The 19,679-nt window shown below is 37.0% G+C and overlaps 1 protein-coding gene across 1 annotated transcript in view; it reads right to left on the reverse strand.

Annotated features, from left to right (window-relative positions):
- Window positions 1-10,496: 10,496 nt before the first annotated feature.
- ppk14 (pickpocket 14) overlaps window positions 10,497-19,679 on the reverse strand; it is a 44,664-nt gene continuing 35,481 nt past the window's right edge. The window contains exons 4-5 of the mRNA XM_044393662.2: window positions 10,697-11,291; window positions 10,497-10,633 (exon numbers count right to left, since the gene is read on the reverse strand). Of these exons, the coding sequence (XP_044249597.1) occupies window positions 10,497-10,633; window positions 10,697-11,291 (732 nt within the window). The remainder of the gene's footprint in view (window positions 10,634-10,696; window positions 11,292-19,679) is intronic.

The following is a 19,679-nucleotide window of genomic DNA, read 5'->3' on the forward strand; positions in this document are numbered from 1 at the left end:
GAGTACTAAGCCTAACACTGAAACCCTAAAAATAAAATGTAACTTGGTTATTTCTTTTGCATATTATATTTATTTACATTTAAAACATTTTACACTTAACATTTAAAAATTTTTAAATAACACATTTTTGACTCAAGAAAACATTATTATTACCCAAGGTCTGCTGAACTTCATATGACCTAAGCTGATCCATTTTCTTCGCCTTTCCTCATCTAGAAAAAAAGAGTTATTGGGATATCAATGATTTGTTTTTAGATAAATAACTTTTTTGAAGTAATGTAATGTTAATAATAGCCAAAATACAAATACGTTGGTCAGACGACCGAGAGAGAGGAGCAAGACAGGTAGAAAATGAAGGCTTGAAAATCGAATTTCAGAGAGAGAGACGCACGGGAGAGACACGTACATACATACATATATATTTAAATACAGTCCTTTGCGCGAAGGGAGACCGAATGTAAGCAGGTCAGATCATGACAATTTTAAGAAGGAGAAGAGAGAAATGTCGTGACGCGTAGGTCAAGCAAGCGAGAGAGAGGAGCAGAATATGAAAGGGTTGAAAATCGGGTTTCAGATCGGGTGAGCCGCGTACATGCATAGATATTTACACGCATACATAAGTATGTCAAACAAATACAACATATTTTTCTTACCTTAGAAGGTTTTAAAACAAAATTACAGCTTTGCCAAACAAATTATTTGGCTGATGCAACTGCAGGTATTTTCACTCTAAAAAATAAATAAAATGCGAGTAATAAGATAAAGTTATTATAGAACTCTACACCCACAAATTTATGTAAAAATGTATGTATGTACGTAGCTCTTAACTAAAAAACAATTCAACTAAATTAATATAAGCTTGGTAAAGAGATTTGGAATTTATCCTTTAATTACACTAGTTTACAAAATAATATTCTTGGTGTGCTCCCCAGCAATTGATGGCAAATTCTGTTAGTGTTGGACCCCTAGATCACAAAAATAGCAATTATTTTTTTTTCGATGGTACAGTTTTTTTTAAAGATTTTTCAAAGTTCAAAATGTTAAAATCCGAATTTTTTTCGAATTTTTTCTTATATCTCGGCAGATATCCACTTGGTTGAGCCAGTTTTAGTTTTATTTTAAAGTCAATAGATCAGAGCTTAACTTTGCCATACAGATTAATATGATTGGATGAGTAATGGCAGCGCAGAAGCTTGACAAAGATGAAAAATGTGTTTTTTGGTCGTCTGTAAGTCGGCTGTATATATCGTAAAAACTCGAAATAAATCCGTTGAAAAATCATAATGGGTACAAACTTAAAGTGTACATCCTACCGAATAGAACAAGCTGGATATGGCCCAAATCCATGGAAAACTGGATTTATGGTGGATTTTTAAAGTTCGGATTTTTCCACTTTTTTCGGTTGACAGAGTCCAAATTTAAGATTTATCATAGGCGGCGACATGTAAACAAAAATAATTGGTGTTGGCAGCCGGGTCACTAAATAGCTAAATCAGATATTTAAAAGCTAGAAAATTATTAAAGTGAATTTAATTTTTGAAATTAAGGTTACTTTTTTCATAAGAATGAACTATCCAAATGGATAGTACTTAATTAAAAATACTCACAGTCATAACGCAAGCAATTTAATATTTTTAAAGGAATTTTCAGAAATTAAATTTATTTTATAATTTTCTAGCTTTTAAATTTAGCTATTTTTTGATCCGGCTGCCGTCACCACTCATTTTTGTTTACATGTCGCCGCCTATGATAAATCTTAAATTTGGACTCTGTCAACCGAAAAAAGTGGAAAAATCCGAACTTTAAAAATCCACCATAAATCCAGTTTTCCATGGATTTGGGCCATATCCAGCTTGTTCTATTCGGTAGGATGTACACTTTAAGTTTGTACCCATTATGATTTTTCAACGGATTTATTTAGAGTTTTTACGATATATACAGCCGACTTACAGACGACCAAAAAACACATTTTTCATCTTTGTCAAGCTTCTGCGCTGCCATTACTCATCCAATCATATTAATCTGTATGGCAAAGTTAAGCTCTGATCTATTGACTTTAAAATAAAACTAAAACTGGCTCAACCAAGTGGATATCTGCCGAGATATAAGAAGATATTCGAAAAAAGTCCGAAATTTAACATTTCAAACTTTAAAAAATCTTTAAAAAAAAACTGTGCCATCGAAAAAAAAATTAGTGCTATTTTCGTGATCTAGGGGTCTAAAACTAACAGAATCTGCCATCAATTGCTGGGGAGCATTTCGGCTGTAAACTAGTGTTACATACATACAATTGTACGCGCGCTATACAAAAAATTATATATTTACATACCTTTGAATATTTGGAAAAAGGCTTCACCTCTTATCCGCTTGAAAATCACGTTCATCACTTACGAATTTCACAACTGACCTGACGCTCGGGTGATCAGAGAAGTCGGTAGCCGGGTAGTAGTCGGGCCGAGTAGGCCCTTCGTCCCACTTCGTTTTTCTTGTCGTTATCATTCGGCAGCCGAAGGAAGTCAATGGCTACTTTTCTATATTCTTGGGTCATTTCATTCATATATTCAAAGGTGATTTTGTCCTCAAATACGTACAAAAATGTTTTGGCTGCGACGGCAAAACAAACATATGAGATTTTCATTTTTCTATTTTTAAGAAAAATTCTATCTTGAATTTTTTCCAAGGTTTTCTGTATACAAAGGCAAATTTTCTAATGACAAGAATTTTTTTTTCTATTTTCAAAGGTAGGCCGATTCAATGGCAAGATTTCCAAAATTTAGAAATTAAATTTTATGAGTGCGGAACCTGTAGGTGATGGGACCTAAGTTTGTATGGGACTTTTACTCAGGAGCACGCAATTATCATGGAAAACTAGAAATGGTTCGTGGAAATTTTTGGCTGTGTACCTGTGTAATTAAATCTTAAATGGAACTAATTTTAAATATTCCTTAAATCTATTGTTTATTGCACTATGGGTAAAAAACCCGTTTTTGGTGCAAAAACTCAAGTTTAAAAGATATTATATTGAATTTTTTTGTGCTTTATTTGACATTAAACAACATTTGAATTTTGTTTTTTTTTTTAAATTTGTCCCCGTTTTATTAGTTAAATTTTTTTTTTTTTTTTTAGTAATTGTTAAAAATTACACATGCCAACAGGCTTGCCATAATTTTATTTCGATAAATACGGCTTTTCTAAGCATAATTTGCCACTGCGCCTATACTCCATCAGCTCTGGTAATTCCGGTATCTTTAATTTAAGAAAATCTTCATTTTTCTACGTCCTTTGAGATATATCTTCAAGAGTGGTCAACCAATTTTGTTACTCTTTTTTCGGAATTAAATAGTTACACGTCTCTTCTGTATGATCCTTTTTGAAAATGTAAACTAACGTAACCACAAGAGAAGGTGGGAGCATTCAAAGTTTGAAAGTCACAGCAAAATTTAAAAATCTTAATTTGTGAACAGCGTTTATAAATTATATAAAAATATTTTCTTCTACAATGCATTTTTGACCAAAGATACCTTATGTCCTTAATTTATAAGCCACTCACCAAGTTTTTGTGAATTGTTTTGGATTTTTAAAAATTAATTTTCTTTCTTCCTTATTAGTGACGATTCAGAAATCTGCGCCTGGCTACAAACAAAGTCTAGGTTCTAATGCACTTTCTGCTAAGGAGTCAAGAGGAACAATGTATTTTTCAATTATGATGTGGCTTCATTGGGAACCAAAAGTAATTAGTCCTATGCATGGTGAACGCATATGTGGCTAGATAAACGCACGTTTACCAAAAAGGAGCCGAAATAAGCAAAAATGGTTAATTGTATGGCAACAAGGACACTTTTGTGGTCAATTCCTCGTTTTTACTTCTTTGCAACTCTGTGCCATTAAGATGTTATACTCCACAAACGCAAACCAAATCGCTAGGTCAAATCTATAAAGATACACATATAAAACAGTTCAATGTCTGTCTGTCTGTCTGTCTGTCTGTCTGTCTGTCTGTCTGTCTGTCTGTCTGTCTGTCTGTCTGTCTGTCTGTCTGTCTGTCTGTCTGTCTGTCTGTCTGTCTGTCTGTCTGTCTGTCTGTCTGTCTGTCTGTCTGTCTGTCTGTCTGTCTGTCTGTCTGTCTGTCTGTCTGTCTGTCTGTCTGTCTGTCTGTCTGTCTGTCTGTCTGTCTGTCTGTCTGTCTGTCTGTCTGTCTGTCTGTCTGTCTGTCTGTCTGTCTGTCTGTCTGTCTGTCTGTCTGTCTGTCTGTCTGTCTGTCTGTCTGTCTGTCTGTCTGTCTGTCTGTCTGTCTGTCTGTCTGTCTGTCTGTCTGTCTGTCTGTCTGTCTGTCTGTCTGTCTGTCTGTCTGTCTGTCTGTCTGTCTGTCTGTCTGTCTGTCTGTCTGTCTGTCTGTCTGTCTGTCTGTCTGTCTGTCTGTCTGTCTGTCTGTCTGTCTGTCTGTCTGTCTGTCTGTCTGTCTGTCTGTCTGTCTGTCTGTCTGTCTGTCTGTCTGTCTGTCTGTCTGTCTGTCTGTCTGTCTGTCTGTCTGTCTGTCTGTCTGTCTGTCTGTCTGTCTGTCTGTCTGTCTGTCTGTCTGTCTGTCTGTCTGTCTGTCTGTCTGTCTGTCTGTCTGTCTGTCTGTCTGTCTGTCTGTCTGTCTGTCTGTCTGTCTGTCTGTCTGTCTGTCTGTCTGTCTGTCTGTCTGTCTGTCTGTCTGTCTGTCTGTCTGTCTGTCTGTCTGTCTGTCTGTCTGTCTGTCTGTCTGTCTGTCTGTCTGTCTGTCTGTCTGTCTGTCTGTCTGTCTGTCTGTCTGTCTGTCTGTCTGTCTGTCTGTCTGTCTGTCTGTCTGTCTGTCTGTCTGTCTGTCTGTCTGTCTGTCTGTCTGTCTGTCTGTCTGTCTGTCTGTCTGTCTGTCTGTCTGTCTGTCTGTCTGTCTGTCTGTCTGTCTGTCTGTCTGTCTGTCTGTCTGTCTGTCTGTCTGTCTGTCTGTCTGTCTGTCTGTCTGTCTGTCTGTCTGTCTGTCTGTCTGTCTGTCTGTCTGTCTGTCTGTCTGTCTGTCTGTCTGTCTGTCTGTCTGTCTGTCTGTCTGTCTGTCTGTCTGTCTGTCTGTCTGTCTGTCTGTCTGTCTGTCTGTCTGTCTGTCTGTCTGTCTGTCTGTCTGTCTGTCTGTCTGTCTGTCTGTCTGTCTGTCTGTCTGTCTGTCTGTCTGTCTGTCTGTCTGTCTGTCTGTCTGTCTGTCTGTCTGTCTGTCTGTCTGTCTGTCTGTCTGTCTGTCTGTCTGTCTGTCTGTCTGTCTGTCTGTCTGTCTGTCTGTCTGTCTGTCTGTCTGTCTGTCTGTCTGTCTGTCTGTCTGTCTGTCTGTCTGTCTGTCTGTCTGTCTGTCTGTCTGTCTGTCTGTCTGTCTGTCTGTCTGTCTGTCTGTCTGTCTGTCTGTCTGTCTGTCCAAGTATGAGGTAGTAATCTACAGCTAAAATTCTTTCAGGTTTTGTAGCGTTTATTCTTGGGCCAAGAAAAAGTCTTGATTTTGTCGACCTGTGTTAACAAAGCAGGATTTTGTCAGAACGCTTAAATATATAAAGTTTTTGACAAGAGCGGTTGTTTTGAAAACAAATGCTAAGAAAATACGAAGGCGCATACTGTTATCAATACTACAATTTTGTATAGTTTCCTCATTCCCTATTGTAAAAACCTCAAAACACTAAATCTGCATCACGTTCAGAAACAGGTTTTTGTTTCATACTTTTCAATTTAACATATTTAAAATGAGTGAAAACTTTTCATTTATTTTTAAAACTACACCATGAGAAAATCCACAGGAGGGGATCCGCTCCTGTGAATTTACTTATGGTGTGGCGGTAATACAAATAATATATTTTTTTGGTCCTACTCATTAAGACATAGAATCAAGCAGCAGTTCAGTAAAAGTGTAACTTATTTTTTTCGTGACCCATTTCTTCAAGATATAGTGGCCCAAATGAAGCTATTTTTATGTATAGTAGTTCCCTGAGATCTACAGAAAGACATCTACCAAATTTTAACCACAAAGCTCGAAATCATAGTGCCTATAAGGCATAAAAACATATTCGACATATTTTGCATATTGTCGACATATTTTGCATATTATCGACATATCTTGCATATTCCTTTGCATAAAGAAATGCATATTTGCGATATGTCGTTTCCATTCGAATACAAATTTAATATAGTGCCTAAATCCAAAATTTGGCGGTATTTAATCATTATTAATGTTGGCATCATCGCCTTCACCTCCAAACTGTAACTGTTTCAAGTAACTATATTCGTAATACAACAAAATTAAATATCTGCGTCAAACCCGAAAAAGAGTCGTTCAAATCTGAATTTTTTTTCTGACAAAAAAGCAGAGAGTAAAAATTAAGAAATTTTAAAAGTGCTTTCCATTTTTTTTGCTACAGAAAAAATCGTACTATAAAAAAAATCCATCGACTGCTTTACGTCTCTTTAATAATTTGTAAAAAGAATTAATTTTTAAGTGCCGAACTGTAAGAATGATTTTTAAAAAGGGATTTTAGCAAATAAAAACAGGTTTATACACTTTCGACTAGCAAAAATAACCCTTAAAACCTTTTTTTTGAAAAAAGGATAGATTTCCGGATAGGGGATGTTTGAAATTTTTTCCGGATAAAGCCGTTAAAAAAAAGGACAGATCTGTCCGGAAAGAGGACAAAATGGCAGCACTGATATGTTCTGCAATTCATAAATAATAATTAATATTAACAAGTAATAATATAAAGTTCCATTTAGCTGTAAACTACCAAAACTGCACACATTTGGTTTTGTTTAAAATGTTGCCAAATTAATATTGGCTCGACAAAGGCGTTGTAAATTTTCATGTAAAACGTTACAGACTAATTTGGGTCAAATCTTAGAATAACTCAAAACTTTTTTTTCGATAAAGGGTTAAAATATAAGGTGCCGTTTTAAATTTTTTTGTATCATTTACCGTTTAATTTTAAATCATCTTTTTATAATTAAACTCCGATTTTAAAGTTATGCAGCACTTGAGACTCGTTCGAGATATTTTAATATTTTTAGTGGATCAACAACGCAAAATGAGCTGGACACGAGTTTAGCACACTTAAGCATATTCATACTGTTTCGTCGGCAACTTAAATATCGCCGCCGCGAATGCATCTTGTCCCATTCGCACTCACAATCCATCGCCCCGTACTCAACGCGCCCAAACCCGCGGTGGCGCCGATGAGCCCTTGCAAGATCGCGAAATTTTTCGAGATTCTACCGCTATTTGAAAGCCGCGGCACTGTCATCTCTTTCTCTCTTGCACGTCTTTGCTGCCGAAGCCACACAGTGAAGTTGCGCAGTTGTAAAAAGTTGGCGAACGGCGTGGACGTGCGAGCAGACGAGGAAAGCACAAATGTAAGATATTATGTAATGTAATGTAAGATATACATGAAATAAAGGTTTCAGTTATTTTTCTGATCGACTGTTTCTGAAGTGAACTACTCGAAGTCTGTGTTTTATGTGGAAGGGACGTCTCTCGCACCAGTCGCGAGCCAACACAAACCATTTTCACCCGTCTAATCATAATCATAATTTAAATGATCTAAATACATATCCCATTTTTGAGAAGGATAAGTGTCCAAATTGGTCCTAGTCAATTTTATTTACTTGTTTTACTTAAAATTAAAGAATTATAAGATAATGCGGTCCTAAAGGAAGGACCTGATACGGTGACTCCACCTTGCCCGTCATTTCAGCAGATCCGGATTTTCAAGTCCTTTCAAATGGTCTAGAAATCTCAGGAGCACGTATTTTTTTAGCCAATTAAAAGACAAACAAGAGAGAACGCTATAGTCGGGTTGGTGTCCCGACTATCTAATACCCGTCACTCAGCCAAAGGGAGTGCGAACGCTGTACTCGGGTTGGTGTCCCGACTAATAATCGTAACTCAGCTAAAGGGAGTGCGAGGGAGATAGATATATAAATTTTGATTGCGTATAACTTTTTATTAAATGGTCCGATTGGAAAAATGTCTTCTACATTTCGATAGGTATAAATATACACAACAAAATTGCATTTTTACTTTTCGGAAATCTTTAAAGATGTGGGCGCAGGACCCATTTTAAAATCGTAAGTGGGCGATTGTGGGCGTTAGAGGGGGCGTGGCGCTCGGCTAAAATAAACTTGCGCTGCGTAGGAAGCCAAAGAATATGTGTGGGAAATCTCAACCTTCTAGCTTTTGTAGTTTCTGAGATCTCAGCGTTCATACAGACAGACAAACGGACAGACGGACATGGCTAGATCGACTCGGCTAGTGACCGTGATCAAGAATATATATACTTTATGGGGTCGGAAACGCTTCCTTCTAGCTGTTACATACTTTTGCACGAATCTAATATACCCTTTTACTCTACGAGTAACGGGTATAAAAATGAGTTATATATTGTTAAGATCGGTCAACAAATTCCTACAAAGAAGTAAAAAGTCGAAAAAAATTATCAGATTTTTTTTTAAACTCGTGTCCAGCTCATTTGCCAGGTTGATCCTCTGAAATAATTGCCAAAGAACAATGGCAAAAGCGAACGGGACGATATTAACAGTGGATGTTGTTCTATTTATAGCTTAAACAAAAAAGGAAGCTATATACCCTTGCAGATTAGGCAAACACCTATAGTTTAAGACTCACTCCGTGCAGTTCCAGGGTTTCCAGATTCAGCGTGCCTATTTATTTTGTTTTAAAGTTGTCAATAATCAAAACGCCTACTTCCTACAAAGTTACAATGAATTTTCTTATATTTCTTTGAATATTCCTATAGGAGCTTTAAGATATAGTGGTCAGATCCGGCTCTCTCCGACATCACTATGGACGGCAGTCCATGTAGTGACGAAGCGCACCAGGAACGAACGCACCCCTCGCAATGTTTTAGTTGTATTCCTTCTGAAATACCCGTCGAATGAGGGGTCATTTGACAAAATCCGACGCTCCGTTCAAAAGTTATAGCCAAAATAAGATTTTCTTCGTCTTCCCAAAATGAAAATTTAATTCTGTTTGTCAGTTTGTCAGTTTCTCCAAAACATGTTTTTTAAGTTTTGAAAATTTGATATGACGTTCATCACATCGATATAAAAAACTTTTGTTCTACCACTTTTGGAAAAACTCGCTAGTTTAGCGGGAAAACAGCTATAAATAGCTAAAATTCGGAATACCGTAACTTCTATACTACTAAAGCTACAGACTTGTGCTGCATCTCGTTTGAAAGGTATTTTTAAATGCTATATGCAATTTGTGTCAATGTAATAGTTAAAAAGATATAAACAAGAGACAATTTTTTAAAACTTTTTTTAGCTTTTTTTTATTTTTTTCAAAAACGGCTCTAACGATTTTCTTTAAAACTTTACACTGTATAGCCCTTGAGATTGCTTAAATTTTGGTATATAATACATTACTGTAAAAAGTCACGTTTAAAAGTTATTTTTATACGAAAATAGCCACTTTTGTAAGCTCGAACTACTAACGCTCCCTGAGTATTGAATTTTGTGTGAGGGTATCCGAACTGTATTTTAGGGTCATGGAATCAGTAAATTTGCACTTAAGAGTTCCATATAGGAATCTTTTGTTCTACGACTTTTGGAAAAAGCCGCTACTTTAGCGGGAAAAAGCTAAAAATAGCTACATTTTGTTAGTTTGTAAGTTCTACACTACTAAAGGTACAGGCATGTGCTATACCTCGTTTAAAAGGTATTTTGAAATACTTCAACGCCTTTTTAACTGAATTTGTTTAAATACAATGGCTTACAAATTATGATTGACCAATTTTAATTTAAATGTATATATTAGCTCCTATGAGAGCAAATGTAAACAAACAACAACTTCTGATATCAAATAAAAACACCTTTTAACGAGGTAAAAAACTAGTGACGATCGCACCTTCAACATACAAAAGTTCTGATATCAACATTTGTGACGAAAAATTATTACACTCGTCATTAAATAGACTTTCTAATATTTTCTCATTCGGCACGCTGCAATAGAAAATGCCTGTGAAGGAAAAAAGGCTGGAATAGTTTGCTAGGGCGGGCCGAATGAGAAAATATTAGAAAGTCTATTTAATGACGAGTGTAATAATTTTTCGTCACAAATGTTGATATCAGAACTTTTGTATGTTGAAGGTGCGATCGTCACTAGTTTTTTACCTCGTTATGAGGTGTTTTTATTAGATATGTACTACCTACAATAGAAAGAAAACTTTCGGGAAAGTTTCATCGCGATAGCTTTAAAACTGAGAGACTAGTTCGCATAGAAACTGACAGACGGACAGACGGACATGGCTAGATATACTCGGCTATTGGTGCTAATCAAGAATATATATACTTTATGTGGTCGGAAACGTCTCCTTCACTGCGTTGCAAACATCTGACTGAAATTAGAATACCCTCTGCAAGGGTATAAAAAGCACCACTGTATGTCCCATAAACACTTCCAAGCCAATGTGAAAAAAGATTGATGACATATTTTAAGACTGTAATGGCTTTACATTTATTAAGCGCTTCACATATAGTTGGGGTATTTTAAATAGCACAAAGAATACAAACTCGATGAGACTAATAATTGAACATCCCAAGCAAAGCTGACAAATTCCTCCAAAAGAAACTGCAAAGGATAAATGACTTATTTACTTTGAATTGCTGAACGATTTCAAGCGAGCGATCTTACCAATTAAGTCCACCCATGTGTAAATTAGGTTAGTTTTGTAGATCAGCATGGATGGTTTTTTGAAGTATACGTTAAGCCACGTGCTATCAATAATGCTTGAATTTGGCTGTAGCCAGGGTTGCTGGACGCTCTTCCGCATATCAGTCACCAGAGTCAGGGACTTGCAGTTGTGAAGGCACTCGCAGAGCAATCCGGATTCTTCCCTATGCACATAAGGATGCTCCCCAGGCTGCTCGAAGTTTTGCAACAGGTGATTGTGGGACGCCAGGCAGGGGAGGTCCTTCAGCCGACAGGCGGCGTAGTCGGATGGTGGGTAGAAAAGGTCCAGAGTGCAGTTGCAGTATTGCCACAGATGCCGCTGTTGGCACTCAGCCTGACAGTTCTCTAGCATATACTTCTCGCCTTGAAGTGTCTGAAAATGCTCGCTGTTCTGCTCATAGTCCATTACGCAACGCCGCCACCTAGAGGGCAAGGTCAAAGTGCTGTCGTCGAAATAATGATACACTGCTGTAACGGCCACATTGGTGCGTGTATGGGGATGGGGCACCACCTCGATGGGGAACCCGAACCACACTGAGGATTCCACCACAGTCAGCTGAAAAACGTACGGGATTACATAAGTTTTAAGGATCTACATTACATTTACACATTTGAAAACAAGAAGAAAAGAAATCAAACACACCCGGAAAAAAATATTAACCTAAAACAAAACAAGAGAGAACGCTATAGTCGGGTTCATGTCCCGACTATCTAATACCCGTCACTTTTGAAACTTTGTGGGACATCTTAACATCTTTCAGAAAAATATTTTTAATAATTTTTAATTTTTAAATGAAGTATTTTGTAAGGGAATTTTAAATTAAAACAAGAGTGAACGCTATAGTCGGGTTGGTGTCCAGACTATCTAATACCCGTCACTCAGCTAAAGGGAGTGAGAACGCTGTACTTGGGTTGGTGTCCCGACTAATAATCGTAACTCAGCTAAAGGGAGTGCGAGGGAGATAGATATTTAAACAATTTTGGTTGATCTTCTACATTTTGAGAGGTATAAATATACACAACAAAATTGCATTTGTACTTCTCGGAATTTTTAAAGATGTGGGCGCAGGAGACATTTTAGTTAGAGAGGACGTGGCGCTCCCCTGAAATAAACCTGCACTGAGTTGGAAGCCCAAGAATATGTGTGGGAAATCTTAACCTTCTAGCTTTTGTAGTTTCCGAGATCTCAGCGTTCAGACAGACAGACAGATAGACAGACAGACAGACAGACAGACAGACTGTTTAAATTCGAGGCCTATTTCTCCAATGTCCGAAGACCCCCGTAGCTCTCAGCCCGGACATTTCCTAGTAGAGCTTGAAAATTATCGATGTCAGTATCGATATTATCGATACTTCTGATATTTTTCAAACATCGATATTTATCTATAACATCGATGTTTTTCTGACGTTTTATTAGAGAGAAACGAACAGATTTCACTCTTTAATTTTGGGGACCAAAATAACTTTAAATACAAAATCACTTAAAGTAGGGACAAATTACCATACAAGAACCGCGAGTTCTTGGTACTTTGTTCTTTTTTGGTCCTATAGATATTATGAAATACTTAAAAGTAGGCGAAAAGGGCATAGGTTATGGCAAAAAATGGTCAATAAAAGAACCGCGAGTTCTTGAGAAGAGGAGGAACTTTGGTTTTTTTAGTACCAAAAACAAAATCTTGGTTGCAGCTACCGACCTTCTGTCCGCTATTAAAAAATCTCAAGAAACCGCGAATTCATAGCCTTTGATAAGAATTGGTCGCTTTTCGAAGATCGTTTGAGCGATTTGGACTTAAGGATCAAAAAAAAAAACAACCGCAAATTCTTCAGAAGAGGAGGAATTTTTACTTCTTTATGGTATAGTATCAATTAAAGTAGGGGGAAATAACCATAGGTTGTGGCATAAAATCGAAAATGAAAGAACCGCGATTTCTTGGGGAAAGGAGGAACTCTCGTTCTTTTAATACCAACAACAAACAAAACGAAGACCGTTTGAGCAATTTTGGCAAAGGATCAAAAAAAAAAGCAACCGGGAATTCTTCAGAAGAGGAGGAATTTGTTCTTCTTTAGTACCAAAAAATGGGATGGAGCAAAGGTTTGTTCTATTATTTTACATAAGTATTTCCTCAGAAGATATTTAAAAAAAAATTCTTAAGAAGCCGTGAATGTCTTTGACTAAGAATTGGTGTCTTTCTAGACATGTGACGCAACTCAACTCAATGATCAAAAAAAAAACCACGAGTTCTTAAGAGGAGGATCCTTTAGTCTAAAATTGCATTTTAATAATGAAAACCGGAAATTAAAATTAAATAAATTAACCGCGATTTTTTCTAATAATAATATTAATAATAATGCAAGTGTATTACGCATGTATATAATAATAATACGTGGTATTAACAGAATTATAAAATTGTTTTTTAATTTGTCTTTGCTTTCCTTGAAAACATCGATATTATCGATACGATAATGATAAAGTATCGAAAATATCGATACTGTCATTTATCGATAATTTTCAAGCTCTATTTCCTAGTCGTTGGGCCACACGATGGCGGCGGCTAAAGGCCTTGCATCAGCAATTTTGTTGGAAAGAAGAGTACCTAAAGGAGCTCTGTTGAGGGTTTACCTGAGGCTGTAGAATTAATATCCGATCGAAAAACCGAATTTAAAAATGCGCGTCTCAGTTTTGTACGTCGTTTACATAGACACTTTATTTCGCAAGTGGTCGCCTCTTCTGTCGGCGCTGCCAATTCGGACTTTACAAAAATTCTTATTTTAAAAGGGCTAAATTATAGATGTATTTTTCAACACTGCTCGTCCGTTTATTTATTTATTTATATTCTGGTTCTGAGGCAATTACAAATGGCCTCCAACCAATTTTTTAGCTATAGCTTCTAGGCCTTAAGCTAGTGGGGATTATTTACATTGTCTTTACATCTAAATATTTGTGATATGAATTAATTTATATATTGTTTCTTGTCGTCTCGTATGCTGAACATTCTAAGAAGAAGTGCCGAACGTTGTTCCTTAGACCGCAGTGTACGCACTGGGCTGGGGGTTGTTTATTAAGAATATACTCGTGCGTATACCTGGTGTGTCCGAAGCGAAGTCTTAAAAATTTTATTAGATCTCTGCGGTATATGTCGGTTTTTGGTGCGATGCTGTAGTCTTTGATAGACGATTTTTTTGGGTTGACATATTTGTAGTGTTCTGATGTGTTTTGCCAGATTGATTTGATTTGTTTTTATACCCTTGCAGAGGGTATTATAATTTCAGTCAGATGTTTGCAACGCCGTGAAGGAGACGTTTCCGACCACATAAAGTATATATATTCTTGATCAGCACCAGTAGCCGAGTCTATCTAGCCATGTCCGTCTGTCCGTCTGTCTGTCTGTCCGTCTATCCGTTTCTATGCGAACTAGTCTCTCAGTTATAAAGCTATCGCGATGAAACTTTCCCGAAAGTCTTCTTTCTATTGCAGGTAGTATATATTTCGGAGCGAGCCGGATCGGACCACTATATCTTAAGGCTCACATAAGAATATTCAAACAAATATAAGAAAATTCTTTGTAACTTTGTAGGAAGTAGGCGTTTTGATTTTTGACAACTTAAAAACAAAATTTTAAAAATAGACACGCTGAATCTGGATTCCCTGGAACTGCACCGAGTGAGCATTAAACTATAGGTATTTACTTTATCTGCAAGGGTATATAAGCTTCGGCTGGCCGAATTTGTGGGCTTCTTTTGCTGCTAAGTCCGCTGTGTCGTTACCAGGAATGTTTGTGTGACCTGGAATCCACAGCAAGATGATTTTTGGTTGTTGTTGGTTAAGGATGTCTCGGATACGGGAAGTGTAGAAGGATTGGTTGTTGGTGTTGGCTATTGAATTTAAAGATGACAGCGAATCTGAACAGATGTATTATAATTTCAGTCAGATGTTTGCAACGCAGTGAAGGAGACGTTTCCGACCACATAAAGTATATATATTCTTGATCAGCACCAATAGCCGAGTCTATCTAACCATGTCAGTCTGTCCGTCTGTCAGTTTCTATGCGAACTAGTCTCTCAGTTTTAAAGCTATCGCGATGAAACTTTCCCGAAAGTCTTCTTTCTATTGCAGGTAGTACATATGTCGGAGCGAGCCGGATCGGACCACTATATCTTAAGGCTCCCATAGGAACATTCAAACAAATATAAGAAAATTCATTGTAACTTTGTAGGAAGTAGGCGTTTTGATTCTTGACTACTTAAAAACAAAATTTAAATAAATAGTAACGCTGAATCTGGAATCCCTTGAACTGCACCGAGTGAGCTTTTTTTTATCTGCAAGGGTATATAAGCTTCGGTTGGCCGAAGCTTCCTTTCTTGTTTTTTAATAGATTGAATTAATCTCTCCCAGGCTCCTCCCATATGAGGCGACAGTGGGGGATTAAACGACCATGTGCAATTTTTTTGTGCCAAGAACTGTGTCGTTTCGTCATTTGACCAATTGTCAATTATTATCTTAAAATCCTTACTTGCTCGTTTAAAATTGGTCCCATTGTCTGCGTATAGTTCTATTGGAAAGCCACTACGGCAACGAAACTGACGAAACACATGCAAACATGCATTACAAGACAAGTCCTCTGCTATTTCTAGATGAACTACACGAGTGGTCATTCAAGTAAAAAGTACACCATACCTTTTTAAATGACTTCTGTTTACCAATACCTCGATGGGACCGAAGTAATCTATTCCAACTTTTAGGAAAGCTCTTTCTGTTGGTTCAATTCTGCATTTAGGAAGCTGTCTAATTAGAGCTGTCTGTAGCTTAGCACGTCTATTCTTACAAAATTGACACTCACGAATTATTTTCTTCACAGTATTTTTACATCTAAATACACAGGCCGACAAAATGTGACATGGGTCGGTGTCCAGGCCTGTCACCATTTTATGTCGACAAATGAGGCTTTTCTAAGCATAAGTTTCCACTACGCCTTTTAAAAATCTTTATTTGTGAACAGCGTTTAAAAATTAAATAAAAATATTTTCTTCTACAATGCATTTTTGATCCAAAGACACCTTATGTCCCTAATTTTTAGGACACTCATCAGGTGTTTGTGTATTGTTTTGGAATTTTTAAAATTGTTTTTCTTACTTCCTTCACAGTGACAATTCACAAACAGTGCCCAAACCTGTTAAAATTTTAAATATCATAATTCTAAACGATCTAAGTAGTTTTGCTTTGAGTATAAGCACATGAGCGTAGCCTACTAATCTTTGGGGGCTGAAATGCTTGAAGTGTAATCCCCCTCCAGCTTTTAGCTTACGCCCATGTATAAATATTTTTAAAGCAAGGGTCACTTGTGCTCAAAAATAGTTATGAGTTACGTAAAATAGTGACAGGTTTGGGCACTGTTTGTGAATCGTCACTGTGAAGGAAGTAAGAAAAACAATTTTAAAAATTCCAAAACAATACACAAAAACCTGATGAGTGTCCTAAAAATTAGGGACATAAGGTGTTTTTGGATCAAAAATGCATTGTAGAAGAAAATATTTTTATTTGCTGTGACTTTCAAATTTTAAATGCGCCCACCTTCTCTTGTGGTTCAGTTAGATTGAATTTTCCAAAACGACCGTATAAAAGAGACATGTAACTATTTAATTCCGAAAAGATTACCAAAATTGGTTGACCACTCTTGAAGATATATCCCAAAAGACGAAGAAAATTTGTGATTTTCTTAAATTAAAGATACCGCAAATACCAGAGCTGATGGACTATAGGCGTAGTGGCAACTTATGCTTAGAAAAGCCTCATTTATCGAAATAAAATGGTGGCAGGCCTGGATACCGACCCATGTCACATTTTGTCGGCCTGTGTTATCCAATATTTCATTCTAAGATTGGAAATCACCGTTTCAGTACAAATATTACCATTTTGTGTATGGTAAAAAAAGATCAGCAGCACAGTGATTGGATGATCGTTACTAAGAAGTATCGGATTCTTTGCGTTCATGTTATAGTCCACGACATTCAAATTGTCCAATCTACCTTTTAATCTGAGTAGTCCGTCGGTTGTAAAATATATTGGCAAAGATTTTAAGGGACTTGAGTTCCCTATTGACTCTCCTCTTTATAGACTTTGAATTTCAGCTTGAAAGAAATTAGATTGCATTTTTCTGTGTATTACATTTTCGGCATCAACTAACTCAATAGCTGTAAGTTCGCCATAAAGGCGAAGATCTTTGCTGCTCCTGAGATTTTTCACAAATTGTAATAGCCAAGTGGTCGATCGTAAAAACCTTGTCCAACTGGAGAATCTGCTTACATCAGGTAAAACAAATGTACGTTTTGCTTCAGATATTACATTTACGTATTCGATTGTGTCGTCATCTTCAAAGGTTATTTGGATTGATGGCCACTTTTAAATATTGGTATACAAAAATTCTGAGCCTTTTATCCACGAATTGTTCTTTTCCAAATCTACCTTTGCGACCCTTGTGGCTTCATCAGCGGGATTAATTTTTGACGGAACATATCTCCAATCGCGATCGTTGGTTAGTTCTTGAATTTCACCTAACCGCTGGGATACGAAGGTTCTAAATCTCTTACTGCTAGACTTTAGCCAGTACAAAATAATTAGAGAGTCCGTCCACAAATACATTTTATTTATTTTAAAATTTAATGTTTCTAGTAGTGCTTTGCTCAGTCTTGCACCTAATAAAGCACCCTGTAGTTCCAATCTTGGGATCGACATTGGCTTAAGAGGAGCGACTCGTGACTTCGCTGTTATCAACATGCAATCGATTGTCTCATTTTTTTCAAATCGAATGTAAGCGCATGCTGCATATGCATATTTCGAAGCGTCAGTAAATAAGTGCAACTGAACGTAGCATTCTGTGATTGGCAAAGTTGTCATAAGTCTGGGAAATGCAAAGTTTCGGATTTTGCGAAAAGAATCGCAGAGTGTTTTCCAAATCACAAAATGTTCTTCAATGATTTGGACGTCCCAGTCAATACCGCTATCCCATATAGCTTGCAAAAGTATCTTGTTAGCTATGAGAATATCGACATTGTAATCTTTAGAACCTCTCGCTTGGTGGGTCGCCTGGACATATTGATTATTTCATGATGTAATTTTGTAAATTGACAATTATAGTTGAATGTGTCGGTTTCATAATTCCACATTAACCCTAGGACACGTTTTTCTGTAAGTGTTTTGATTTTATGAGAAGCCTGAGCTATATTTTGACCATTGACAGTATTTATTGGATTTATAACCTCAGCAGAATTTGATATCCAATTAAACATTTGGAAGCCACATTTTTTATGTACAAATGAAATGATCAGTTGAACAGCACTGTCAATGTCATCTGCTCCCCCTAAGTAATCGTCCATATAATGCTTGGTTATAATGTCTTGACAGGCCTTGGGATATTTCTGTTGGAAATCATTCGCGTTGTGATTTCTTACTTGTTGAGCTATACTCAGACTGCATTTGGCTCCGAAAAAGATAACTTGGATTTCATAAACGTCAGGAGGGCCCTGCCTTCTATCCCCTCTCCATAAAATTCTTTGTCTCGTTTGACTGTCTTTCAGGTTGTGTTAAGCCGTGCACGACCCAACCTAACCATGAGCTGCTAGCAACCGGACCATCAAAGGATTCGTACTTCAACTTGCGCGATTCAATAAGAGACCAGTTGTTGCTTAAGGTTTGCAGCGGCAAATTGAGATTAGAAACAGTCCTTACCCTTCTCATCGTGTGTGTCTTAGTATTAGAACCTTTGATGCGTACGCTGACTACCTTAGAGGTATTTTGCTCATATATTTCATTGTTAGTCCATTGCATTTTCAAAGGCTTTGTTGGACCGTCAAGACCTAAATCGTTAGCTAACTTTTCATCAACTAAGGAAATGGTGGACGCTTCATCAAGAAGTGCATATGTTTCAATCGTATTTTGTGGTCCCATAAGAGTGACATGTACCACTTTTAACAAAACGTTGTTTGTATTCCAGTTAACGTCGTTATCTTTATGTAGAAGACTATTATGACTGTAACTACAATTATTTCTGTTACATTGCCTTTTACGTTTGCAGTCTTTAAGTAAATGGTTTTTACCAAGGCACGAAATACACTGGTTATTTTGAGTTACATGCTCCCAGCGTTTGTTAACATTTAAATCTTTAAATTTAATGCAAGTATTCACGTAGTGATCAGTCAGTTTGCAAAAATTGCAAAAACCTTTCACCTGATCTTTGCCTGTGCCATCCCGAATACCCGAAACCGTTAAAGTGGTGTCTCTAGACTTGCTGATAATGTGGCCAAATCCTAGAGAGCAGCTTGTCTAAAATCTCATAAAAAATTAAAGGGTTTCTTAGCAAAGTGTGAACCAGATTGGTGACTATGTCATAGAATGCAAAAAGTTTGTCGTATTTGTCGTCTCTAGTAACTGGGAACTGTCTGATTTTGTCAAGAAGCAATCTTATTATGTGACATGGGTCTCCAAAGCGGTCTTTAAGAATTTCGATAATGGTGTCGACATTTTCTGGTAAAATTTAAAGTGCCTGAACACATTCTTTGGCACGTCCTCCTTAAACTTTTCTGAGTCTACTTAAGTTAATTAATTGTGGCGTCAGCTATTTTCGCTGCGTCGGCAGATTGACCACTGTTAAGCATACTGAATGTTTAGGTGTATAATTGCAGTATTGGCAGCAAGTGTCATGATATTTGATTCTTGGTCGACATTCGTAATTGCGATAATAATTATATTATGTAGGTCGATGAGTCTTAACATTCTCCCGGCCGTTGAACAGTTGTTCAACCATCGCTAATTTTGAACGCAAAACTGCGGGGGGTAGGTTCAGGTGATGGCTGCTCGTCGTTCTCTTCCTTGTTGCCGGTACGTTGTCATGGATTCCAGTTGACGAATCGCTTTCGGAGACTATATACAATGATTAATATTATTGATATT

The sequence above is a fragment of the Drosophila takahashii genome, chromosome 2L (genome assembly GCF_030179915.1).
Source record: "Drosophila takahashii strain IR98-3 E-12201 chromosome 2L, DtakHiC1v2, whole genome shotgun sequence".
Lineage (NCBI taxonomy): Eukaryota > Metazoa > Arthropoda > Insecta > Diptera > Drosophilidae > Drosophila > Drosophila takahashii.